Here is a 25,902-nt window from a genome sequence, read left to right as displayed (position 1 = left end):
GGGGCACACGGGGCAGCGGCATCAGCCCCCATCCCTGCGTGCGCCTGCAGGGACCCCACGAGGGATGCTATGCAGGGGGCGCGAGGGCACAGCTCTGAAATGCAGGGGCGGCGCGGGGTGCTGCTGTGCAGGGGGCAGGGTTGGGGCTGCCTGCTGGTTTCCCTGTGTGGCTTTAAATCTTGGGCTCCCGGGGCAGCCGGGACTCGGGGTTGCCCAGGGCCGTCACCTGCGCTGGGGGCGATGGCACCCCGTCCCCTGGCTGCCCCCTGGCAGAGGGAAAAAGGGGCCCTGCAACAGCAGCAGCTCTGCGGGGCTGCAACAGCAGAGCAGGACCTCAGGATGCCGCATGGAGGTTTTGGGGTTTCTATCTGCTTTGATGGGTCTTTTTAAAATAAAAAGAGACGAATGGGACGCTCCTATCGCTGATGTTGCACTGCCCAGCCCTCAGCCCGCGCTCAGCACCCTCCTGCAGTGGGGCACGGGGAGCACCCTGCACAGCAGCACCCAGCACCCCCCCCAGGGGCACCGTGGGACCCCCGCAGGGGCTCTGGGGTGGATTGCAGTATGACAAATGTTTTTACACCCGTTCTCATGGTTAAATTTTCTTTTTTTTTTTTTTTTTCCCTTTTTTTTTTTCCTTTTTTTTTTTTTTTACTTCTCTTTTTTTTTGTTTGTTTGTTTGTTTGTTTGTTTTTCTAAGAAAAAGCAACCAGAAAATAATTCAGAGTTTATACAAAACATCTTTACATTATCTCTTCCAAAAAAGACTACTATTTACACGAACCAAACGAAACAAAAAGGAAACAACAACGGGGGGGGGGGGAGGGGGGGGGGAAAACAAAACGAAAACCAGAAACAAAAACCGAAATACCAACAACCCAAAACCAAGCGCAGCGCTCACAGCGAGCAGCAGAAAGGGACGCCGTGAGCCAGGGCACAGCACTGAGGGCTCAGCCAGACCCGAAAGCTCCACTCCCCGCTCCTGCACACCTATTTACAAGGTCTGCCCATCTCCACCCACACCACGGAGCTGCAGAGGGGACGCGGCTGCTCGGTGATCGTCGTGAGGACGCGGCCGTCGGGTTTTGGCATGGGGCTCCTCACCCAACCCTTCCCTCTATACATCGCCTCCCTCCCTGCTGCCACAGCCCCTGGGGACTTCCATACCGTTATTTTGGGGGGAATTTGAGGGCTTTGCTTTAAATTATTATTATTTTTTTCTTTTAAGACATAATTCACCGCGATGGAGAGCAGAGCCCACAGCCTGGGGCAGCGCCGGCGCAGCGCAGCATCTGCATAGACACCCGTAGGGGAAGGCAAAGGGCCGAGGGGGTCTGGAGGGCGTTCTGTGGGAGGGTGAGGAGAGAGGGATGCCCACAGAGAGGAGGGGAGCAGAGCTGGGGCCGCCCGCACTGCTCCATCCCCACCTCAAAACAACACAACCAAAGCAACACAAAGGAACGCTCCGCTCAGGACCGCACTCCTGCCCCAGCCCCTCCCCGATGGCACCTTGGGGCTGCCCCCTCCTGCCACCCCCGGCCCTCTCCTCATCAAGGCACTTTGGCAGAGCAGCTCTCTCGCTCTTTGGGCACTTTGCAGCCCGGTTTGGAGCCGCAGGCAGGTGCCCGGAGCAGGGCGAGAAGCGGGGCCGGGGGCACACGGCAGGCAGCAGCCCCCCCTCACCCCACACTCACTCCCTGAGCAAAAGCAGCTACTTCTGAAAGGAAAAAGGAATGCGAGGGCTGAGAAGGGCAGGGCACAGGGCTGTTATCGCCGGCCCCAGCGTGCATCCAGGGTGGCAGAGAGCTGGGAGCGTCCCACCAGGACAGCCCAAAGCTCAGCCCTTCCACTTCAAGGCATGAGATGGGCCAGGCAGCGGCACAGCGCGGTGTGATGGAAGGGCTGGGTGAGCAGCCAGGGGGGCTGGGCTTGGAGAAACTGCATCAGAGGCTGTGGGATGGCTGCACGTGGAGCACTGAGCGCCGCAGCACCGCAATGCCTCCCCTGCAAACATGAGCCAGGGCACGATGAGGCTGAGGTGACAAGGAGGGGGGTGAAGCTCCCCGAGGGCGAGCAGCCCTGCCTGGATGGATGAATGGAAAGATGGATGGAAGGATGGATGGATGGTGACCCAGACATCAGCTTGCTCCTGGCAATGTCCTGTATGATTGTTTTCCAGTTTTGCTTTCCAAGGAGAAGCGCTGCAGGGCTGCACCCCGGGCCAGCCATCTGCAGCCCCAGCTCTGGGACGGGAGCGGTGACAAGGGACATGCTGCCAGCCCTGCCCTCCCTCCACCCCCAGCTGCTCCACATTTTGCTTCCAGCAGTCCCAGCCTGACGGGAACCTGCACGGGGCCTTCCTCTGCCCCGCACTGCCCGGAGCCCTGGGCAGGAGGATGCCCTGGGGTTGCCCAGGATTGCTGCTGCTCCACAGGCAGAAGGAGTGCTCGCAGCCCCACGCGCTGAATGCTTGAGACATCATTTATGTGATTTTTTTTTTTTTTTTTTTCTTTCTTTCTTTTTATAAAGAGACTAAAACAAGAGTCAACAGCTACGAACACAAAAGTTTAAAACGGCAGCGGCGGATCTGCCTGCGCCAGCAGGACGGCGTGCTGGAAGGAGGCTGTGGCATGTGCCCAGGGCGGGGGGGTTCCCGCCACGATTCACAAAAATAAAAATGTTACAAAAAAATTAAAATAATTATAATAATAATAATAGTAGTAGTAGTAAATCGGGTTTGCCAGCTTCCTCCCTGCACAGTTCTCTGCATCTCGGCACCTGGGCGAAGCATCCTCCTCCTCCCAGGGCTCCTCGCTGCTCCTCTCGGCGTCCGTCGCAGCTCCCAGGCCCCCCGCACGGGCACTTGGCGTGGAGGCGACGAGGGGAAATCCCAAAGTGCAGAAGGGGAGGTGGGAGTCCGCGGGTGCCGGAGGCGCGCAGGCAGGCGGGCGCGGGAAGGCAGAGCGCGCGCTGCAGCCACAGTCCGAGCAGGAGAGGAGGATGCTGGCGGCTCACCCTCAAAGTCTTGGGATTACAAAAGCTGAGAACTACAAAACTAAATACAAAGAGGGAGAGGCAGCGCACGGGTGAGCACGGCGCTGCCAGGCGCCAGACCCCTGCGCTCCCGCGCCGTGCCGCGGCCGGGCACCACGCTGCCTCCCGCCGCCGGCCCCACCGGGCGCTCCTGCGTGGCGTGCCCAGGCTGCTCCTCACACCTTGTAGTAAATGTTGGCTGGGCTCTGAGGGGGCATCTCCTGCACGATGTAGACGGGGTGCCCGTAGTCCCCGCTCACCTTCTCGTAGTGCGGGCAGTAGTTGTTCTCTGTAGTCCGTAAGGGGATGATGATGTCGCTGGGCTCTGAGCCGGCGTTCCCGCTGCATTTGGGGCTGGCCAAGGTGCTGAGGGACAAGGCTGCGGCCCGCTGCTGCGTGTGCTTCCGGTGCCGCTTGCGGATCTTGATCAGGAGGACGACGAGGAAGATGATGATGAGGATGAAGATGACGCAGCCTGCGCCGATGGCGGCAAAAACGGCGACCTTGGAGCTCAAGAACCCGTCGCTGGGACCTTGGGTCTCCTGGCCGTTCTGGTTGACGGAGCCTGCGAGGAAGGGAGATGGGCGTCAGTGTAGCAGCTGGGCTCCCTGCCCTCCCACCCAGCCCCACATGGGACATCTCACAACCCCCCCCCCTCCAGACCCAGCACACGGCTCAGCGCTGGGCCGTGACCGGGCTGCACCCTGGAAGCTCTGCACACAGTAAGGATCTCGGGGTCTGGTGCCCAGAGCCCTGCAATATCCGATGACTGACCCCCACCTCCTGCTGACCCTGGCCCCCGAGGGGCGGTCGCTTGGCTGGCTGCGCCGCAGGAGAAGAAAAGAGCAACTTTTCCCTACTTCATCTGATTTCACTTTTCTCTCAGCAGGGTCAGGAACTCAGGAAACCACCTTCAAAGGGCTTTCACACTGGCTCGGCTCAAAAACCCAAGGACCTCAACTCCTCCAAAACCTCTCAGATGTACGTGGAGGAACAGATGGGCAGCAGAGGGAGGAGGAGGAGGAGTGTGCTGAAACAGCACTTCTCTGCTGCACTGCTGCCAGCACAGCCCGGAGCCAGGAAAACAGCCTGAGAGCTCTGCTCAGCAGCACCTCACTGGGCCACCGGTGCAGAGCTGGGCCGCGAGATGCTGGGGATGCAGGGATGCAGCAGGTGCAGGGATGCAGTGCCCAGCATCCTGCAGCACGCACGCCAAACTCAGCACGGAGCCACCCTGCCACCCCGCACAGCTCCAGCCTGCACAGCACATTCCTGCAGAAGTTACCTGGCTTGCCAGGCTCCTCCACCGTGGGGACTTTGTGGCGTGGGCTCTGTGTCACAATTTTCACGGTGTTGTCTGCCTCCTTGCTGGGCCGACTCGTCGTCAGCTGCTCTGGGATCACCGCGTTTGGATCTGAGGGGAGGAGAAGTGATGGATAAGAAATCTCAAGACAACCTTACCACAGCTGGCCACCCCAACACAGCCACTCTGCTGTGGCTTAAACACACAAGAGTGGCAAGCCCAACAGTAAGAGAACCTTGACACAAGGATGCAGCCAGGGAACATCTGTGCAGATGGGCTCCTCCTGGAAGAGGCATGGGGATGCAGAGTTTGGGAGAAGGTGCTTCCCAACCCTGTCCCACACCCGACATCTTTTCATGCTTTCCAACCCCCTGTGCGTGGGCTGCATTGCGCTCCTTGCAGGGGAGCAGGAAGACCACGAAGGAAGGGAGGCTGCCAGGGCTGCAGCACGGCTTCTTTTGTTTGCTATAAATATTGGCCCCAACGTGAAAACAAAATAATGGGAAGCAGGCAGCAGGAGCTCTGCATCCACGGTGGGGCCAACACAGGCCTGTGGCATGGATGGAACTGGAGGCGCTCGGCAGCACAGGAAGGGGGGCTCCAGGGCAGAGACCCTGAAGCCCATTGAATCAACTCTGAAAGTTGTCCATGCTCTCAACGGCAACTGGCCCGGCCTCATCGTCCCCAGAAAGCAGAAACAACCTCATGCTGGGTCCAGGGCCCTGGTTCAGCTTCCCAACCGAAAAGACAGGCTGCCATAACACAGCTGGAGGAAGCTCTATCAGGAAGCAAAGCCATTTGAGGACAACTTGAAGGCCTATGATGGCGGCTGGGCAGAAAGGGAAATGGGAAGGGTTTTCAGCTCCTCTGCGGGTGTGGAGGGATGATAAGCACCCCAGGAATGGCAGCCTGCTGCAAGCTGCAACTTATTTGCATGGAAACAGAACCAATTCAACCTGACAGCCTTAGCAAGGAACAAAGCAGCTCCTCACCCCTCAGCTCCCCCAGCTTGCCTCGCTCAGACTAAACCGAAGGAAGCCCTTCTCCTGCCCCAGGCACTTGGTGCCCACACACCAGCACTCACCCTGCCCCACTTTCATGACGATCTTCATGGAGCGCGTCTGGCAGACCCCTCCTTCCCGGTTCTCCAGGCCATCCAGTGTCCCATTAGAGGTGGCTGTAAGGGTGAAAGGCAGGGGTTACAGAGTTGTAAGGAACACACAGTGCTGACAAGCTGGCTTTATTTATCTCTCTCCTGCCTGTGCCTCGTCCCCTTGGGCCAGCTTAGAACAATGCCAAGGAGCAGAGAAAAAGACGCGTCCACCTCTCTGCACATCCCCTGCCCTACAGAACCATCTCAGGGTGGTTTCTGTAAAGCAGCATGAAAGCTGCCCACATATTCACCCATCAGGAGCCACACAGAGCACTCTCTGCAGCTCCAGGTTCCTCCGATTGCAGCACAGTGCCCACCAGGTGCAGCACAAGAACACGAAGGGTTATTCCTCACTCGTGGCTGCCAGCGGCCAGCACTGGGCAGGCCTGGCCCAGAGATGCTCGCAGCGGCGAGGATGTGAGCCCTCCAGCTTCCCCCTGCCACCACATCCACACAAGTGAGCCATTCTCAGTGCCTGCACCCTCCTCCCCCTTTAATTCCTGGATAATTTCCTTTGCTCCTCAGTGTATAATAGGAACACATGCATATGCACAGTTTAAATTATACATATATAATTACACACTGTGCCTCAGTAAAGAATGTAAACTCAGAGCCCCAATGGGCTCGAATGGCTTTAATTGCAGGGCAGAAGTCAGTTAAATTCACATTAACTTTTTTCTTTAGCCGGCACAGATTTTTTAAGCCTCCCTCCTGTGGGAACACAGTGAGCTGCATCCCCTGGTACCCACAGCAGGATGGGGCACGGGAGGGGAAACCACCAAAGCAGCCAGGTCAAGCATCCACCAGGCAGCCTTAGAATCACAGAGTCATTCAGGTTGGAAAAGACCTCTCGGGTCACCAAACTCCAACCCATCCCACCATGCCCACCGACCGTGTCCCCCCATGCTACATCTTCACCATTCTGGAGCCACGTTGGGCCACGGTGCAGCACCAGGATGAGGAATGGGTAATGCTTTGCAGCAGGGCCAGGGCAGGTCTGAGAGCCGTGGGAGCTCTGATGCTGTCTCCCTGTGGGGCTGGAGCCCTCAGGAACACAGCTGAGCTTGCAACGTGAGCTTGGACCATGCCAGAGCTGGGCCTGCAAGCCCTCTGTTTGGTCCAAAACCATCCTGCAATCCAACCTCAGCGAGCATTTTGCTCATTAGAGCTTCTTGGGCAGCCAGCAGCCCATGGACGGAGCTGGATGCCCACAGGTCAGTTTGATAGGAGCACCAGCAGCATAAATGTCAATGCAAAGGTATGAGGAAAGCAGAGAAATGTCCCCCAGTGCTTGCATGAGCTCTTCCCAACTTGAGCCGAGTTCAGGCCCAAGCTCCAACAGCCCATAAAGACATCTGAGGGAGCACATTCCTGCAGGACAGACAGCAGCTCTGCATTCCAAGGCCAGAGGCACTGCTTTTGGGCTGAAATAAACCAAGATGTTCCATGAACCCTGCCCAGCATCACACTGCACCAAAAGGGGACACGGGCTGCTCCACGCACACCTGGGGCTGCTCCATCTCCAACAGACCCCAGTCCTGCATCTTGGAACGGGGCAACACCATCCCACAGCCAGGAGCCGGGCACCTCCTGGGGACAAACTCATTTCCACCTGCTTCCAGCCCAAACTGCAGCCTGCCCACACGTCTCATTGCCTGGAGCATCACAGCACCCAGCTCCACAGAGCTCCTGCACAGCCAGCAGGGCTGTGAAACAGCACTGCAATCACTTCCGCAGACCACGAGGTCTTATTTAGGAGGTGATAACTGATGACAGCAAAATGACCAAAAGAAAGCATGGCTGCAGTGCTGGAGATCTTGCAAAGCTAGAGCACGTGGCGGCAGCGGGAGACGTCGATTTCTCCAAAATAACTCCACAGACATGGCTTTCAGACCAAAATATCAAATGTTCAAACGATATAAAAGAGTGCCAGATGGAGAATCACATGGATGGGCTGAAGAGGACACAGCTGAGCGTCCTTTCTCCCAAGCAGCATGTAAGACTTTGTTGAAGGAGCCTCTTCTTATCCCGATCACAATAATTACGAGTAGAAAAAGGAGCTTTGAAAGGGGAGCCACAAAAAAAAAAAAAAAAAAAAGCAGCAGCTACTTGAGAGAACATGAAAGGGGCAGCAAAGAGGGCAAAACGCTCCCAAAAACCATGGCTGTCGTCTGCAGTGCAGCCTCTTGAATCAGGCCTGAAATGAGGACGTGCGCCCTCAGCTCCGGCTGGACCAAAATAGGCCACAGCCAAAGCACAGCCGGCAGCACGGGCAGCACAGCCACATCCCAGTGACACGGCAGCACAGCTTCTGGCAGGCTGTATGTGAGCAGCGAAGGGAGACCGAGGGGCTGCTGCAGGGCTGTGGGCACAGGATGCAGCGCGCCGTGAGCAGCCCCCATGCAGGTGAGCTGGAGAAGTGCAAGCAAGGAAATAAGGATATTTCAGGTGAAAAAGTCCTTTTGTCCAACGCACCTAAAATCCAGCTGGAACAAAGAGAGAAGAGCAGCTCACAGGTGCACCACCAGGCGCTGTGCACGCCTTGCTTCTCACTGAGGATGTATCAGCAGCCACAGGAGTGGCTCAGGAGCAGCGTGCAACCTGGGGAGCACCTTCCTGGCAACGACAGGAAAGCTCACAGCTGATGTCCAGGTATTGCTGGTAGGAGCTGCTAAGACAGGTGTGGAGCTGTGGCAGCAATGCGCAGCACAGATTTTAAATGGCATCACCAAACACAAAGCAACGTATGGGAGAGAAAGGATAAATATATATATACTGCACAGCGGGTTCATGAGAAGATTATCTCTTGGGTGGCATGCTGGAGACAGCCAGTAACAGCAATCACAGAAGTGAGGCAGAGCCACACGCCAGCCACCAGGCAGGGTCAGACCCACTGCCCCCCTGTGCACCACATCCCTGCATCCTGCGGCACCACGAGGCTGCTGTAGGATGGAAGCAGCCCTAAGGCCTCAGGTGACTCGCAGGGCAGACCCCCAAAGCAACACATGCAGCTGGGGAGATGCAGGGATGGGAAGAGGCAGATCTCACACCCTGGCAGTGCAGGCAGAGACAGGGCCGGGTACAGCAGTGCCCAGTGCCACCTTCCCACGTCCCTGTGGATCCGAGGGGATTCACAGCTCCTGTAGGACCAGGAGAACAAAAGCAGCCTCCAGACAAATCACTTCTACTCGGGCTTAAAGACAGCACAGCTCCCAGCCCGGAGAGCTATTAGATGCCTTTGCCTTAATGAAGCATTAAGCCTCAGGCTGCTGAGCGATGAGGATTTAACATTGATACTATTAACCATGTAATTGCTTGTCAATTCAGAAGAGATGCTCAGCCTGCGTGGAGCACAGGCAGGATCTCAGCGGGCTGACACTGCTCACCCCGCTCCTCGGGCACAGGACCCACCCAGCAGCAGCCCATGGCACACCTCAATGGATGGGCAGGACCTGCCGTGGGGATGGGAGGGACCTCCAGCAGCACTCCCACTCCCATCCCACTGCACTCCCAGTGCATCCTCTCCGCCTTCCTACCACTCCACATAGAGCTGCACCAAATCGCTTTGTTTCCTCCACTAAAAATATTTCAGACAAGAGCTTGGTTTTGGCAAGTTGGAACCTCTGGAAGTAATACCTGGCAGCAGATAAAGGCAAGGGTCTCTTAAACGGTCAGCCTTGGACAGAGCGAGACGTTTGGTTTCTCTTCTGGATTCCCTCTAGCAGGACTCCGTTATGATTTGGGCCCCAAAGCACAATTAATGTGCTGAGACTGTAGCGAATCCAAGTCTCTTTCCTTTTATTATTCTTAATTACTCTTCCATCTGTGTACAACAGCCCCGCTCCAGACCCAGCCAAGTACCGCATGGATACGGCGCGGCCGCTGGCCCGCAGCCCTCCCTCACCCCCAGAAGTGTCAAAGATTCAGGTTTCCACACTCTATCTCACAGCCTGCAGCGGCGCTCACGGCGGATTTCCCTTCCTTTCGCTGAGCCCCAAGCCCTGCACTCGGATTGCACACACCTCTCGCACCCCTGGGTGCAGATCCGCAAACGCACTGCAGGAAGCTTCGCAACAAAAACAGCCCGTGCCACCCTCCCTGCTCTCTTGTCTTTCTGGTTGTTTTCTGCACCCTCACACACCACACTGCATGGAAGGCATTGGTGCGTGTGCTGCAGTGCTGCTCAGCTCCACCCTGGAGCATCTTGCTCCCTCTTCCCCACCGGGGCAGGAGCACAGGGACATTGCAGGAGCGCAGGGACACTGCCAGCTCCCCCCCAGCAGGGACACCGTGTGCTCGGTCACACGTGCCTCCTTGCAAGCCATGAGGCACCAGCACACATTCCTGTTATGACCCCCATTACTTTACCCCTCCCCACTGATGCTGGGGGGAGTTGAGCCCCGCACGCAGCCCCCCGCACCCTCCCCACACACCGGGGACGGAGCTGTCGGGCTGCCAGCAGGGCTGGGAGCCGCCTCCGATCCCAACAGCAGCTGCGCCGGGAAGGGGCCCCACAGCCCCAGCAATGCGCACGCATCCAGGCCGGCCCTGGGCTGCTGCAGGAGGCACAGGGCTTGGGTTTCACACGGCCGGCCAGCAGCCGGTGAGCCCAGCTCTGCTCACAGCAGAGCTCACGCTGACGGCAGCGCTGGGGTTTGCTCCCACCCTGCACTCCAGAGCTCAAGGACCTGCTGCAGCCCCAGCACCGTCCTGCTCGTGGAACGCAGCTTACAGTTAACGCTCCCCGTTCATTCCCTGCCTCCTCCTCTTTGCTTCTCCGGGTCCCACAAAGAGTGCTTGAAAAACGTGGATGTTTGCCACAGGACGCACCATCCCAGGAGCGCACGAGCTGGGACTGCAAGAGCAGTGGGGTGCAAACTCATCTCACTTCCCAGCACCATTTGCTGCCCCCACTGCCACAACCCACACACATCACAGCTCCTCCAGCACCAACCCCAACAGCAGCTTTGAACCACCAGTACAGTCAGCTTTTGTGGCTTTGCTCTCAAGGCACAGGCACAGCCCCGTGCAGAGCAGCGTGCTGCCAACACAGCTCCACTGGCACAGCCGTGCTGCAGGGACCTGGCTGGTGGCACGTGATGGTGACACACAGCTCCAGCTGTCCCCTGGGAGGGAGAGGATGGCACGAAGCACCACTGACTGCAGCGATGCACCAGGAGGATGTGCAGAGTGCTGCCACCCACCAGCAGCAAGCAGGCAGCCCTGGATGTACCTGGCTGCATAAATACAGGCTGGATAAATAAATAAACAAATGCACGTTGGAAATTCAATATACATACATAAATATATAGTATAAATACATAAATAAACAAACGTAGCTGTAAGTAAACAAAACATTGAACAAAGCAGACATCCTCCCTGCAGCAGGAGCACCGGGGGCTCGTGGTGCCCCAGCCCTGTGCAAGCGCAGCAGCCGGAGCCGCCGTGCAGACAGACCCTGTGCTGCACCCATTGCTGGATGCCTGCAGAGCTCACACCTTCCAGACTGCATTTTCTTTGCTCCAGCACTGCTAGCACACTGCTGGTGAATAGCACCAGACGCGCCTTGGAAAACAGTAAGTGGTTGCACTGGGTCTGTCTGGGGCGAGGGAAGCTTTCTGCTGGCCAGGGCCAAGTCAACACCAGGACCAATAAAACACTTTGTTAACCCCATCCCTTACAGAAAGGCAGCTGTACCACAGCGCACAGTTCCAGCAGGGGAGGCTGAGAATGCGTGCCAACAGGCAGAATGGAACATGGGAACAGCATCAGCCTGCAGAGCAGACACACGCTGCTGGGCTCTCACTTTCCCTCACCCTTCCACATGCAACCCACAAACCCGGAGATGTGGCACAAGGACTCATACAACAAAAGATTTGCTTTTCAGCATCCTGGCCGCATGAACACCTGCCCACCTCCCAGGAGCTCTGCTGCTGCCCCTGGGCAAGAACCGAGATGCCACACAGAGGAAGATGCTTGAACACAAGTGATGACATCGAGAAAGTAATTTCCTAGAAAAGCAGCTTTTTGATGGAAAAATTATAATCAGCTCTAATTAGCACTGTAATTAAGAGTCACAGCCACGCGGCAGGTAACCTTGTCAGGGCCAGAAAGTACTGCTCAGTGCAGCAGCACCGCTCGGCTGCACGCTCTCCTGCATCCAACACACTGAGAGTCCACGTGGGATCAGGTCACAGAATGAAGCCTTTGTCCTACATCTATCCACCCCCTTCCAAAAAAAGGCAGCGTCAGGAGGAGAGAGACTATTGCAGAGGCTCAGGGGCAGCTCTGAGCAGCGATCTGCACGTCACAGGAAAAAAAGTGCCATGTAATTCTCCACCTGATGCTCTGCCAGAGTCATTTGTGGGCCCCGCTGGGACCCGGGCAGGAGGAAAGCACTTATTGAGTTTTAACAGGGTGTAAATCTCCTTGGTTAGGTAGCAAAACATCTGTGACTCCGACCAAGCAATCTGTGGCGGGGCCCCGAAGGACAGACGGACGGAGATGCACGGCTGCAGCGGGCTCAGCAGGGCTGCGTCAGCACTGCCCAGATGCAGAGCTGGAGGTGGCTCAGAGCAAAGCCAAAGTTACCAGGAGCAGAGCGGCTGATTTACATGTGTTGGAGGCAGGATCTGCTGGGCTTGCCTGCGGCTGAGAGATGCAGAAGGTGGGAAGCAGCAGGGATGGAGAGGGTTTGGGGCGCGCTGCGGGACAGCCAAGAGAAAAGCACGCTGCGCATGCACACCAGGAATCTGCTGGCAGCAGAGAGGGTTACACGGGTACAAACAGCCCCGCAGCTGGGAGGGGGCGCAGGTCCAACCACCCTCCTGCTCCCAGCCCCGCTCCGGGACGTGGGGCTGCTGCTTCTCTGAGCTGTGGGAGATGGGTGCTTCCAGAAGGTGCCCAACACAAGGCTGTTCCCCAGCACACACCTGCTCGGTGGTCACAGCACTATGGAGGATGGGCCCCACAGCCCTGTGCAACGCGGCAAACCGGGATCAAAGCACGGCGTCATCACACAGCAGCAAAACCATCACTCCTAGGGCAAAGCGACTTCAAACAGCAACACAAGCTCGTCCTCCCCAGCAAGGCAAGCTCCAGGAGGTGAGCATGCAGCCGGGCAGCCCTCTGCCAGCACAGACAGGCCGGCCGAGAGGATTTCAAAACGCAGACCATTAGAAATTAAAAGAAGATGGAAAGGAGCTACGGATCGCAATTCATTCATGCCAGAGCCCAGCTCGCTTGCAGGGCTGCACGTCCCATGGAGCAGGTGGTGCAGCGCTTCCCAGAGCCCACAGCACAGGCTCGGCTTACAGAAGCACAGCAGAAGTGACACACGACACATTCCACGTGAGGACAGGTCAGAGCTAAGGGACGCTGGCAAGCCCACAGCAATGCAAAAAGCGCAGACAGCTCCTGCGGGAGCTGAGCTCCCCAAGGACAAGAAAGCATTGCTGGGAGGTCCTCTGTGCAGCCAGGAGTTGGATTCGATGGTCCTCACAGCCCCTTCCATCTCTGGGTACTCTGTGATTCCATGAAAGCACTGTGGGTGCGCAGGCAGCAAAAGGAAAAGCAGCACGAGGGGCTCGGGGAGCAGCAGGGATTTAAAACAAAGCGTGGCACATCGGCTGCCTGCGCTTATCTGCCGCGCACCGCCAGGCCTGCCCACATGCTGGGAGCTTGTTACAAACCATCCTCAAGCTGAAGGCTCCTGCAGCCTTTCAAGTGCCTTGGTAAAAACTCACTCCCAAAGCAGCCGCGCCTCGGTTTTCCCCGTGCTATGGAGGAATCGCTGCTGAGGACAGGGTCCCTCCTGGCAATGCTGCGCTTCACCCCAAAGACCCCCCCGTGCTGCTGGCAGGGAGCTGGGCTCTCCAACAGGGCACAGCGGGCAGCAGGAGATCAAAGTGCTGGGCACTGCCCTCCCGGCCGGGCGCGGGGACGCGGGCCCTTTCTGATGGGGCTTTTCATCCCTATTAGCGCCGTGAAAGGCTGAGCCATGAGATCAGCTGCCAGGGGCTGCGCGGGGACAGCGCTGAGCCGAAAAGGTCAGGAGGGAGGAGGAGAAGAGAAAAGAGGCAGAGGCTTAAGGGACAGGGCTCAACAAAATCGCATTTACCGTGGTCACGGTCTTCAGACAAGCCTCCGAGACAAGGAACCGCGTGTTGTCTAAGGGCCATTATTTGGGTTTGACATGTCCAGAGCAGGGGCTTTGAAGTTCTGAGTCAGGCACGGCGAGAGCCTGCTCGTCCCCCACACCACTGCCACCTCCCGCAGGGATCCCAAAAGCGGGGCATCCCCCATTACCCCATCGCCCACAGACCTCCAGGACCCCTACGCCTAACCTCAGCTCCAGGACCTCCAGATTCAAGTTGGACCAGCTCCGGGACCCCCAAACTGGGGGCCAGCTCCGGGCCCCCTTGACCCACCAGCCAGGGAGGAGGAGCCCATGCGCACAGCTCAGTTCCCACAGCGCGTCCCTGCAGCCATGTCGCAAGGGCAAGGAGGTTGCGCAGCTGCAGCCCATTTGGGTGAAGCATGAGGAAGTTGGTTAATTGGGGTTTTATCAGCTGAAGTTCACAGCTCTCATCACAGCATCAAACGGCACTTTTGCTTTCAACTTGATTTCACCCATCGAGTTGTGGGACAGGAGATGAGGAGCATATGAAAGCAGCCGCATTCAAATGGGACCAGCAGGAACGCAGCGGAGCGCGTGGCTGGCGGGCACCCGGCACGGCCCCCCAGCAGCACTGCAGCTGTGCACATAGGGGACAAGGAGGTACAGCAGTGTGTCCCAAAAAAGTTAAAAAAAAAAAAAAAAAGAATAAGAAAAGGAGGATTCTGGCATTTGGCAGTACACAGGTGACCCTCGTCTCCACATTAAAATTCAATCTAGAATAGAAATAGAAAAGTGCTGAGGAAGAAAGGCCCAGGGATGAGACCCACATCGCAGAGGCAGCAATGGCTGACAACAATAGCTCTTGCCAGGTTGGGTCTAATTGCATCTAAAAACAGAAATGCAAGACAAGGGGTTTAAGGGAACAGCCGGTGTAATGTATCTGGTTTTGCTGAATTCTGCTGCCAAAAAATGTTAGATTGGATTACAAACATTATTACATCAAAAATGGATTGAAGGGCTTAAAGACCAACAATCAACAGCAAACGCGTTTGGTTTGTGAAGCACACATCTTCTGCAGCCTCCCTTTACTTCAGCACTTCCAGCTAATGACCCTGCAGAGGACGGGCATCCAGCAGCTGCCTTCCCACTGCTCGCCCTGGGGGGGGGACAGGTGAGACGTGAGTCTGCCCAGGGTGCTCACAGGGGGACACGAAGAAGGCGCACCCAAAAACCAGAGATGCTTCTGGGCAGGGGATGAGGACACGCACAGAAGCGGAACAAATCACAGGAAACTGGAGCAGATAAGGCTGAAACGAGGTACGGCCAGGTCTGAGACCCTGCAACAGACATCTCCGGGACCCACCAACACCTCTGCGACAGCACAACTCTGCAGTTATCACCTCCTACAGCGTTTTGCTCCTGTAAGCCCACAGAGCATCTGCTGGTTTGTTTGTAAGCACTGGGAGCCATCCTTCCCTCACAGTACAGCTATGTACAAGTGACTGCTTCCTCACCTGCACGACCTAAATCCCCCCCTACACACAGTGCAGCCTCACTGCTGACCCTGGGAAAGGCAGCAGCACCCACATCCATATGTGGGTCTGAAGGGAAAACCCAGCCCAACCCCTCCACTGACTGCCCAGCAGCCTGCCCAGGCTGGGCTTTGTGCATGGGAAAGGAAGCGAAAATCTGCTTTTGCTGGACTCACCTCCCCATAGAGCAAAGCAGGGATTGCACCGCACAGAACCTCTCCCCTTCCCATCACCAGGTGCCGACCGGACCCCAAAAGCAGGGCACCAAGCACACAAGAACCCCCGGGCTGCCCCGAGCCCACATCTGCCAAGGAGCAATAATGGAGGCAAAGCACCAAATACGCAAACAGTGCCCCATCCTGCAGCCCTGCCGAGCCTTTGTGCACGGCCCCGCCGCACAGCCAGGAGCTCCTGCATCTTTTTCTTTATGAAAAGGCTTAGGGAGAGGAATCACCTTCCCCTGTCCAGCCGCGGGAGAAAAGATGCTTTTAATGAAAGCCTCCGGCTGGCATTGAGGGGCTCGGCGCGAGGACTCAGAGAGGATGGGGAGAGGTTACATTTGCTTTCAAAAGCCTTTTTCATCGCTAAAGCAGCCTAAGCCGAGGGCTGAGTGTCCGTCGGTGATAAAAGTGGCCCTAAACGAGGCTTGGCATATCCAACGTGACGCGGGGGAAAGGGGGGGCGGCCCTGAATGGCGGGGATGGGGCGGCGGGCGCTCGCAGCAGGGCTGGGACGGCACAGTCCTGCAGCCGCCCGTGTGCTGCATCCCCGGCTTAGGGAGGGCAGGAGAAAAGGAAGAAAAATCCTTTTGTGTATCCGGGCAGGCTGGGGGAAAGGAGAATACAAAAAAAAAAAAAAAAGACAACACGTGGGTGGTCTGCTCGGGAGACTTTTGACTTTGTTTTTTTGGCTATTTTGTTTCTTGGCAGAAGGAGTTCCTGGGGCTGCTGGGCAGAGGCTATGGGCAGATCACAGGAGCATCCCCAGCCCACCCAGAGGCCAAAGAGCAGCGCACAGCGGCCGCCCGGCCCCCGCGCAGCCGGGGCTCGCATCAAAGCACGGAGCAGTCAGGAGAAATTAAAGTCAGAAATGGTCGGAGCCGCGCGGGCAGGGGGCACCGGGGGGGGGGGCACCACAGCACCAGCCCCGCTCCTGGGGCGGGCAGTGGGAGTGTGACAGCCTCCAGTGCTCAGATGGAAACCAGATTTCAGTGCAAACACAGCGAAAACCGCCGCATGTGGGACAAGGTTCGGTGTTCTGGTAGCGGATTAAAGATGCAGCTGCAGCCTTCTAACTCTACAATGAGAGAGGAAAACCACGGCGAGAAGTAATGATTAAAAAAAAGAGGGACTGCTTTCACACCAGCAGCCAGACAACACAAACACAAGCAGCTGAGGAGGTGGCACGGTGGGGACAGGTGTGCTGGCAGCCCAGGTGCACAGGGTTTGCAATCCATGCACTTATTCTCCCTGGGGCTTCTATAGGCTCCGAGTTTGTTCTGGTGAATGCGTATGTCCTGGAAAGGTATTTCCAGCTGCAGAGGGTGGTGGGCTCACTGCTGCTGCAAGAGAGCTGCCTGCCAGGGGTGCAGCTCGAGGTGCAATGCAGGACTCAGAGCAGCCCCACACGCAGAGCAGAAGCTGCCCAAGCACTTCCTGGTGTTTGCCCCAAACAAAAGGAAAACCCGCGGCTGTGCTTTCAGCCCCTTCTCCCCCCTTTCTGCCTGCTGCACAGAAAGTTCACAGCTGAATTCAGACCTGCTTCAGCCACAGACCTGCAGGGGAGGCCGACCTGCCCTATCTCACAGCCACCATGCTGCAGCCAGCCCTGGGTACACACAGTGAGCAGGGGTGCATGCAGTAGGAGGAGCTCATTGCTGCACCAGGTCCTCACCCAGCTGCAGCTCCTCGGGACTGGGAGCAGGTGAGCAGAAGGGCCATTTTGGTGAGAAACTGCTGCAATCCCTTTTGCAGCATCCTGTGCTCATGCCAAGCATTATAGAGCTGAGCAAATGTATGTTAAGGATCCAAGGGTGGGCTGAAATCTGACCTGCAGGAGCCCATTTGGCTGTTTCCTCAGTCCCAGGCTTAGTGCAATTACGCTGCAGTGAAAATAAAGCAATTTCCAACACCAGATAGGGCAGCAGGGAGCTCTGAGGCTGGCAGTATCACCGCAGCACCTCCTGCCCCACAGCCTCAAGCTGGAGGATGCCTGTAGGATCCTGGCCAACCACTCTGACAGCAGAGAGCTCAGGCTAAAAATACATCTCTGACCGACTCCAGTGCCCCAGCCTGCAGTCTCGGCTGACCCCTGTGCCAGGCTGCTTGTCGTGGAGCCCGCAGCACGTGACAGTGAGCGCAGGGGGCAGCAGGGCTGCCGTGCCCTTTCCTGCTGCGCTGTGGGCTCGCATGCGATGTGAGCAGCCAAGCAGAAATCCCAGGGCAAGGGGCAGAGGGTGAGTGAAGAGGCAGGCATCGCCCAGCACAGGGAGGGAGGGGAGAATGCAGCCCCAGCAACGAGCTCACAGCCACCATGGATGCTGGAGATGCGCTGTTGGTACCCACAGGTGCACCCTGTGCACATCATCTGTGTGCTCAGACGAAACTCAGCCTCCTTCCTTCTACAAAGCCATGTTACAGATGGAAACAACAACTACAGGCCAACGTGTAGATTTTACAGCCACTTAGATCATGACAAGCTCCAGGAGCAACTCCCCAGGCTGCTTCCTATGGCAGGCAGCAAGGATGGCCGAGACACTTTGCACATCGTCAGCATCCCAGCGCCCTACAGGACGACCCTGCAGCACTCCAGCCTCACAGCCCGGCTCCACAAACAAGCTCCAGTCACGAAACCTCTCCAGACACAGAAACCACTCCGGCTGCAGGCAGGTCTCACCCTGCTGGAGGGGCCGTCCCGGCTCCTGGCGCTGCCAGATAAAGGCCCAGGACCCCTCTGCCGGCACATTCCTCCCTTCTCCCATGCAGTGGGAAATATTTTCCGTGCGTGTCAGCACTGAGCAGCAGCCAAGTCCCAAACAGCGCCTGGTGACACTCCGCAGGCGCCCGCAGCCCCAGCGAGGAAGAGGAGGGCGACTCACATGTGATGAAGTAATCCTGCTGCCGCTTGAACTCCAGGCCCATGTAGTTGGGGCTGAACTCCTGAAACTTGATGGTGAAGCGGATCTCCTGCTCGGGCCGGTTGCACGTCACCAGCACGTTGGGGTCCATGACAGTGCTGCAGGCATCTGCCTGATCCTTTTTCACCAGGTACAGCTTGTAGTACTCGTAAGGCTTGGACGGCTCCGCCTTGGGGCAGATAATGTCCAGTTTGTCCCCAATCTCCGGGTAGATGACCAACCCTTTCCCACTCATGAATCTGAAAGAAGAGGAGAAGGCGAGATGTTAGCAACGCTCACACCCAGGTGTTCCACCCCCGCGCACAGCCCACAATTTATTTTGGACATAAATTCCTCCGCTCTCCCTCCACAAAGTGCTTTTTTTGTTGTTTGACACCAACATGAAGCTCTCCCGTTCCCAGCAGCAAGGCCAGAACCTTCCCACCGCTGCTGCCATCCCACAGAGCCGGGCTGGGCTCTGCCCATGCGGCGTGCCCCAAGGCAAGGCAGCCAGCTTCCTGCAGGGCCGGCTGCAATTAGGGAGCAGTGGGGAGGGATCCCTCCCCACCCCGCTCGTGGAGGAATTCCTGTCCTTACATGGCAGGGAGGGAAGCATCTCGCAGGGCAGCTCCTACCCACCCGGCCGCTGCCGCGGCTCAGCAGCATGCCCAGGAGCGTGGGAGGACCGGATGGAGAGGAGCGAGGAGGGAGGAAAGCTATTTGGGGCTGGAAGGCAGGGCATTGCGGAGGGAAGGAAGGCAATGTGCTGATAATTAACATTCAGATTTCATTATTGCAGAGCCATACTCTGAAGTAGAGGATTAGGGCAACGAGGAGGGAAGCAGCAGAGCATCTACTTTGATGTAGGCAACGTAATGCGTTCTGATGGAAGATAACATGGGAATGGATGTTCCTGCAAAGCTCTCTGCTGCAACTCCCTCACGTAATCTGTGCAAACCGGAGCTGTGCTCCGCCGGGCTGCACACATCCACAGCTCCCCTCCTCCCTGCAGCCCCTGCCCCGTGGCACGGCAACGGGGCTGCTGCCTCCTCCCAGCCTCAGCGGCGCGGGCTGAAGTTCCACGCACCAAGGAAACAGCATCAAACATACAGGACCAACCTGCTCTGTGGCTCCTGTGCAAGTCTTAGCAAGAAGCCGCGGAGCTGAAACCAGAGCTGCAGCAGCCCAGGCTGTGGGCCTCTCGCTACACGAGATTTACACGCCAGGGAAGGCAGGCGGAGCCCAAGCCCACACACACCCCATGCCCTCGGCAAGGGCTCCTGAGTCGGGTTTCGGCTGCGGGATTGGGAGGGAAAGAAGCAGCAGGCATTGCCTGCACCACACCATCAGCCCATGGGGCAACACCACGAGGCCAACCGGAGATAGCAGCTATGACTGCCCTCCATCCGTGTTGCCTCAGCCGTGGAGCTGGATTTGGGTATGCTGGCCACACCATGCCATCTGCCCCTCACATCCCTCCAAGGACAGCAGAACACAGTAACCCAAGCAGTGCAAGCAGGTCGCGAGGAACGGGGGCAATCTTGACCATCCCCACTTGACCAGCTGCGTAGAAGCAGCTCTGACTCCTAGAAGCCACAACCTCCGGGACAAAGCTCTCCAGTAGCCCCAGAACAGAGCAGGAAGTTTCACCCCTCCGCAGCCAGGCTGCCGCAGGAAGGTGGAAGGAAGGCAGCCGGCGCTCCAGGTGAGCCACCAAGTAGGTCAGCTGGACCCCAGCCAGAGCATTACACGCGATAAAGGCTTCCCCCACCCATCGCCTGTGCCCTGATGCAATCCCAGGAGATGTTCAGTCAAAGATGCAAAGAAGCCCCTGCCCCTCCCTCCCCTTGCTCACCAACCCCACCCCATTCGAGGCCACAGACATGCAACACAAGTAAACACTTGCATGCTCACTCACAGGTTCCCACCCTGCGAGGCAGCTGGATCCCACATTCATTTCTCCGCAGTTGGGCTGAGTCAGACGCTTTCTGGCAAAGGGCTCCCGAGTGACTCAAATTCCCTCCTTCAGCCTCTGCCAGCTCCCTTCTGCCCAAAAGATGCCAAACAGGAAGCCGCAAACAAGTCGAGCAGATGTCTCGCAACTCCGGAGCCAGGGCAGAGGGCTCCCATCCACCTCCCAGCAGTGCCAGCACAGCCCGCATGCCATCCCCGCGGCTCCGGGTCGGGTCACGCCAATTTCTGAGCGCAGCAGGACGGGAAAACGTGGGGAGGGAGGGAGACGATAAAGGAACGCCGCTGAGAACATCCAAGCGCAGCTCCCTGTTGGCGCACCCTAATCTCACAAAGCTCAGAAACGTCTGTTGTATTTGTTTTTAAGGACAAAATCACAACCAATTTTCTTAACACGAACGCTCCATCTCAACTTCAGAAGCACACAGCTTCTGCCTGGGCATCAGCCCAGGAATATTTTCCAGGCTTTCTACACCAGCACCAAGAACCATTCACCGTCGCCGCACGCAGCACTCTGTCACTGTCATCCCACGGCCCCACAGATGTTTTCTCCTCCGTTTCCCCCTTGGCGTGCTCCTCTTCTCTAAAAGCAGGGCTGCCTCCAAGTGAAAAGGCTCTTCAGCCTTAGCAGCGATAGGAAACCCCTGAAAGTACCTTCAAAACAGCTCCTCGTTTCTCTGAACCCTTAATGGCACATCAAGGCTTTCCCCCTCACATTTGGAGGTGTTTTGCAAGCACTGGCTTGTGGCACCTATCCTCCCATTGGGCGAAAAAGGTGAAGAGCACCATTCCTCACAAGAACAGCCAAGAGAAAAGCACCAAGCATTTGGAGAAGTCACCCTCGGACATTATTAGAGCAAGTTCTACACATCAGAAATTTTACTTTAAAAGGGTCTCTGAAGGCAAAAAAAAGGCTCAAACTCCTGGCACGAGGTGACTCATCCTTACAAGGACACATCTCCAAATTGATGTTAACTGGAAAGAATGAACAAATTACTTTTAAATTAAAAGGGAAACTCAGTGAGCCCTGAGAGCACATACTGTAGTTTTGGGGAGGATCTGCTGTATTCCTCATCCATACAGAGAATGATTTCCCTGCTTTATGGGGGGGAGTGGAATGAAATTCAATTCAACCTTAAGGATGAAACTGTGACTGACATCTGCATAATAAAGCACTCGGGGATGCGGCTCGAGACATGCAGTGTATTAGACAACTTAAATTAGGATACGGCAGACTGGTGAAGCACTGAGAAGGAGGATGGCTGTTGCTCAAAGCAATAACCTACTTATGTCCCAGCCTCAGACAGCTACAGCCAGCACTGGGGATGAGCGGACCCCGCGGCGGGGATGGGATGGGAATGGAGTGGGAATGGAGAGGGCAGCACACAGCCTGCAGCACCTTCCTCAGCACCTTTGCCACCCAAAACCTCCAGCCAGCCCTGCTCTTCTGTGCAAATCACAGCATGATGGTTTCAAGGGCAGCAGAACCAGGCAGCCTTGTCACCCTCTGCCCCCCTCTGCTCTCCCAGCACCCCACAGGATCTCTCTCACATCTTGCACTGGCTCCAGCACAAGCATGCGAGGTGCCCATCCTGCACACGCTGCATTTGCTGGGGTCAAACACGCAAGAAAGAAAGCAAAGCCGCTGCTGGGCTGGAGAAGCACGGGCTGCTGCACGCGCTGGGATGCTTCTTCCCCAAGGACCTCCCAAGTCTAAAGGCTGGAGCCGTTCAAGTCGCTACGAAACCAGCGGCAGGCACTTAAAGCCGATGCAAATCGGGAAGCGTGCTCTGCTCAGCTCAGCTGGGCCTCCTTTTTATCTGGAAATCTCAAGTGCTTCATGAGATCGAGCCTCGCAGCCGCAGGAGACAGCTGAAGGGCTTTGTCACCCCCGAGCGCAGCGCTGCTGCAGGCAGGCTGACGGCCACACGGTTGGCTCGAGCTCAGCTCCATCCGTCCCTGCAACCCAGCGCCTCTCACGGAGCGCACAGCCTCCCCACGTGCCCCCCTTTGGGACAAGGAGGACATTTCTGCTTCGATTCATGGAGTATTTGTAACCACCGCGAGTTAACAGCTCATGGAAAACATCTCCACATCCTTTCTTCCGGCGTCAGACGCGGTGGGAAAGATTAACTGCAGCTACTTGAGTCACTTTCATTCCCAGCGGGCTCACCACATCAGGGTGATGCTGGTGGCACTGGCATTGCCACCCACAGACCCAGTCGGGCTCCCAGTGCTGCATCCCGGGTGTGCAGCCCCGCGCACCGGCCGGCCCCGCAGCCCCACAAATTCCTGGCCCTGCAGGTTCCTAGGGAGCTATCAGGTGGCAGCGTCCAATTTCCTCATTGTTTCGGGAGGTGTTTTCTGATGGGAAAGGTGAAAAGGGTATTTGTGAGCCTTGTAAACCGATTCCTCCGAGTTGGGTAAACAAGGGGAGCTCTGTTGGCAGCCAGCCCCTGCAAGCCGGAGATGCCTGAGCTGAGAAACCCAAGCGAGGGGCAGTCCCCCACCCAGCCAGGGACTCAGGGTCGCTGGGGGAGCCCCATGCCCCAGTGTGGATGGAACCAAAGGGACAAACCCTGAGCCCCCAGCCAGCGGGAGCCCACAAAGCGACAAGGGTGCAACAAGTGGGACCAGTGCAGTGACACAGGTTCCGTGCTCCCCAGCTTGCACAGCGTCTGGTGTCAGGCACGGCTGCACTGGCATCGCAAAGGGGATTTAATTGGAGAGGAAAAGGACCAGAGTGATAAGGGATAATCCCTCAAAATATGCCGCTGGGTTACTCGGGGGGGATTTCTGCGGCCTTTGTTGCGCCAGGCTGCACTCAAGTCAGTTTACAGGACTCTAGCCCAGAATGTTCCTCAAGCAAAGGAAGACACATCCCGCAGTGCCTGCTGCTGCTCACCCTGGTTCCACACTGAAGCACCACAGCTCCGCCAGTCTGTGTCAGCACACGGGAAACTGGTAAATATGCACATAATTTAAAGAACGGGTTAACATGCTTTCAAACAACCTATCTCCCAGCCCAGGTACTTATTGTGCCATGAGAACTGCAAAACCTCTGGGGCAGGCATCACATTTCCCTGTGTCTGAAGAACAAAACGTAGCTCTTACTGTATTTCAGGCTTTGCAGAAAACAGAACAACACAGAACAGCCACCCCCCTCCTTGGATAAGATACTCCGAAGCATGAATTCTGACATACATACAAGGTGACATATGCTGAATGCTGTTTTCTTCAAAGAAACCCAGAAATAACCATCTTGCAAGGAGGACATGTACTCTTAGCAGCCAGGGCTGCAGGGGGGCCTGGCACAGTGACATGCTGCGAGCAGAGAGCAGCAAACAGCCATTTAGATGTGGCATTTACTGCTGTGCAAGAGCTCGGGTCCTGCTAGACCTTCAGGAGCTGAGGACCACGTCAGGAGAACCCACCCTCCTAACAGAGCATATGGGCTTGCTCTGGAGGTTATTTGGGGGCTACACCATCCCCAGGGCTCCTGTAGGTCCCCGGGGCTCAGAAATGTGCTCCAGGAAGCAGCCAGCAGTTCTGTAAGATGAAGTGGTTGAGGAAAAGAGCTGGAGACTCCATGGAAAAACTCCCGAAAAGCATTCATGCAGCGTACAAAACACATGAGGGCTTCACTGGTGTCCAACCACAGCCAGAAGCAGAAGTCCTCTGCTGCCTGCTTTGTTCCCACTTGCTTTTCAGGAGCCCACCAGCACCACCACGTCACAGCCGAGGAGCTCTCTGCCCAAGAAGAGCCCTCCTGCCCATACAGGCAGCCTCCAGCAGTCCACATCCATCCCAGAGAGGTGCAGGAGCAGCAGCACGGTGCTGGAACACCAATACATCCAGGTTCCTATCCAGCTACCAGGCCATGGTAGAAGCAGGAGGATCCAGGTCCATACAACCTCATTTTTTCAATCTATAGTGCTAATGCAATCCAATTTCTTCTTTTTGACTCTCGCTAACTTCTTGGAACAGAGATATCCCACGGAAGGACATTCATTACAACTTGAGCAAAGCGGTTCCCTGCCCTCCTCCACCTCCCATCCATGTCTGTCACCTTCCCATTTGTCGAGTTCTTCGTCACTGCAAGGAAGGGTAAATAGGAGCACGTGATTCCCCATCCTCACGCTTTCCCACTTCTTTCATGTGCTCTTCTATTCTTAGTCTCCGCTAAGTGCTGCCTTCGATCTCTTTTTTCCTGCTAATCTCTGTATAATTATTTCCACTGCCCTTCTGCAGACCTCTTCTATTTCTGCAGTATCCGCTCTGCGCTGGGGCGATGAGAACACAGCACAGCGACTCAGGTAAGCCTCAAAGCAGCCTCGTGGGGCGGTCGCTCCTTTGGCCTTGGCTCCAAGCACGACCACAGAAAGTCAGTGCTTCTCGTTGGTCCTTCACGCCATCCCACCTCTGTGCTTCCTTCCACCACCTGCTCTCCATCCATCCTTCAGCCACGGAGCCCCAGGAGCAGCCTCCCATCCTTAACCCTCACACCAGCAAGTTCTTGGGCAACACTCCCCGCAGCCCGAGTCTTAGCAAAGAAGCTAGAAGCCACCTCAGCCCACCGGCTCACATCTTCCACCAACGCCAACCGCAGGTGGTTCCCACCATGGCACGAGGCTAATCAGCCCGGCCCGTTTCCTCCAGGCATTGAACCAGCTCCATCGCAATGCACCCCCGGTCTGTAATTCTCTGGGATCATTCCTAATACCTTTAATGATAAACACTACGCTGGCTCCCTGCCCGCCCCCTGACGCAGCAGCCGAATTAACGACGGATCTGCCTCGTTAGCGGTGCTGGGAATGACCCCTCCCGGTGCCCCCCCTTCCTCCACCCCACTCGCGGCCCCTCAGCCTCGTTTAGCGGGGGGGCAGGCATGGAGCATTTTAGTACTGCTGTCAGCACCCACGAGCCCCCCAAAAAAGGGGCCGTGCAAACAGATCCCCGTTCTTCACTCCAGCACACAGCGGCTGCCCGCACAGCCTGCAGCTCTGCCTTCTCTGCAAATCACCCCACAGAGCCCCCCGCTCCCCACTCGACCCCGTTCCTCCCCCGGACACACTTTAAGGCCCTTTTTTTTTTTTTTTTTTTTTTTTTTTTTCCACATTTCAGGTTTAATGAGGCCCATTCAACCCTCCCAAAGACAAAAGGCCCTTCTCGTTTCTAAACGGATTTACACGACGCATCAGTGAGGCAGAAACGGGTCGCCATGGCAACGAGGCCCAGCCGCCCCCCTTTTCCCCCCCCAAACATGGCTGCCATTTTGTCCCCACGCCGCGCCCCAAACCCCCACCGCTTCCACAGGGGGAGCACGGGAAGAATGGGGGGAAATGAAATAAGCCATAAAGGCGATGCGCGCTGAATGCACTGGAGAATGAAGATGTGCAGCCCCTGGGGACCCCCCTCCCCCCCCACCTCTGGGGTCCCTGCTCTGAGGGACCCCCCAGAACACGATGTGGGAACCCCAGAACAGGATCCCACTGTTCCACAGCCGCCCCGGCCACCTGCCAGGGCCACAACAGCCACAGCCCACAGCCATGGAGACCTCCAGGCCCCCCGAGGAGGAGGCCCCTTCGTAGATGAACTGAAATCTGCTTAAGTAAATGTTTCTCCAGCATATGTAATCCCTTGCAAGTTTTGCACTGATGACTGATTGGGGTTTAT

At 56.8% G+C, this 25,902-nt stretch overlaps 1 protein-coding gene across 2 annotated transcripts in view; it reads right to left on the bottom strand.

Annotated features, from left to right (window-relative positions):
* Window positions 1-690: 690 nt before the first annotated feature.
* The window catches only part of EFNB1 (ephrin B1), a 46,944-nt gene continuing 21,732 nt past the window's right edge, over window positions 691-25,902 (bottom strand). The window contains exons 1-5 of one of the 2 annotated variants that reach the window (XM_052673408.1): window positions 20,174-24,985; window positions 18,238-18,515; window positions 5,421-5,513; window positions 4,319-4,447; window positions 691-3,598 (exon numbers count right to left, since the gene is read on the bottom strand). In XM_052673408.1, coding sequence (XP_052529368.1) covers window positions 3,210-3,598; window positions 4,319-4,447; window positions 5,421-5,513; window positions 18,238-18,515; window positions 20,174-20,208 — 924 coding nt within the window. In that variant the 5' untranslated portion in view covers window positions 20,209-24,985 and the 3' untranslated portion in view covers window positions 691-3,209. Of the gene's footprint in view, window positions 3,599-4,318; window positions 4,448-5,420; window positions 5,514-18,237; window positions 18,516-20,173; window positions 24,986-25,902 lie in introns of those variants that run through there. The other variant, XM_052673407.1, reaches the window with a different exon arrangement.

This window comes from Tympanuchus pallidicinctus, unplaced genomic scaffold (assembly GCF_026119805.1).
Source record: "Tympanuchus pallidicinctus isolate F22 unplaced genomic scaffold, pur_lepc_1.0 scaffold13, whole genome shotgun sequence".
Lineage (NCBI taxonomy): Eukaryota > Metazoa > Chordata > Aves > Galliformes > Phasianidae > Tympanuchus > Tympanuchus pallidicinctus.
Note: the sequence above shows the minus strand (reverse complement) of the source record. Positions and strands in the feature narration are given on the sequence as shown.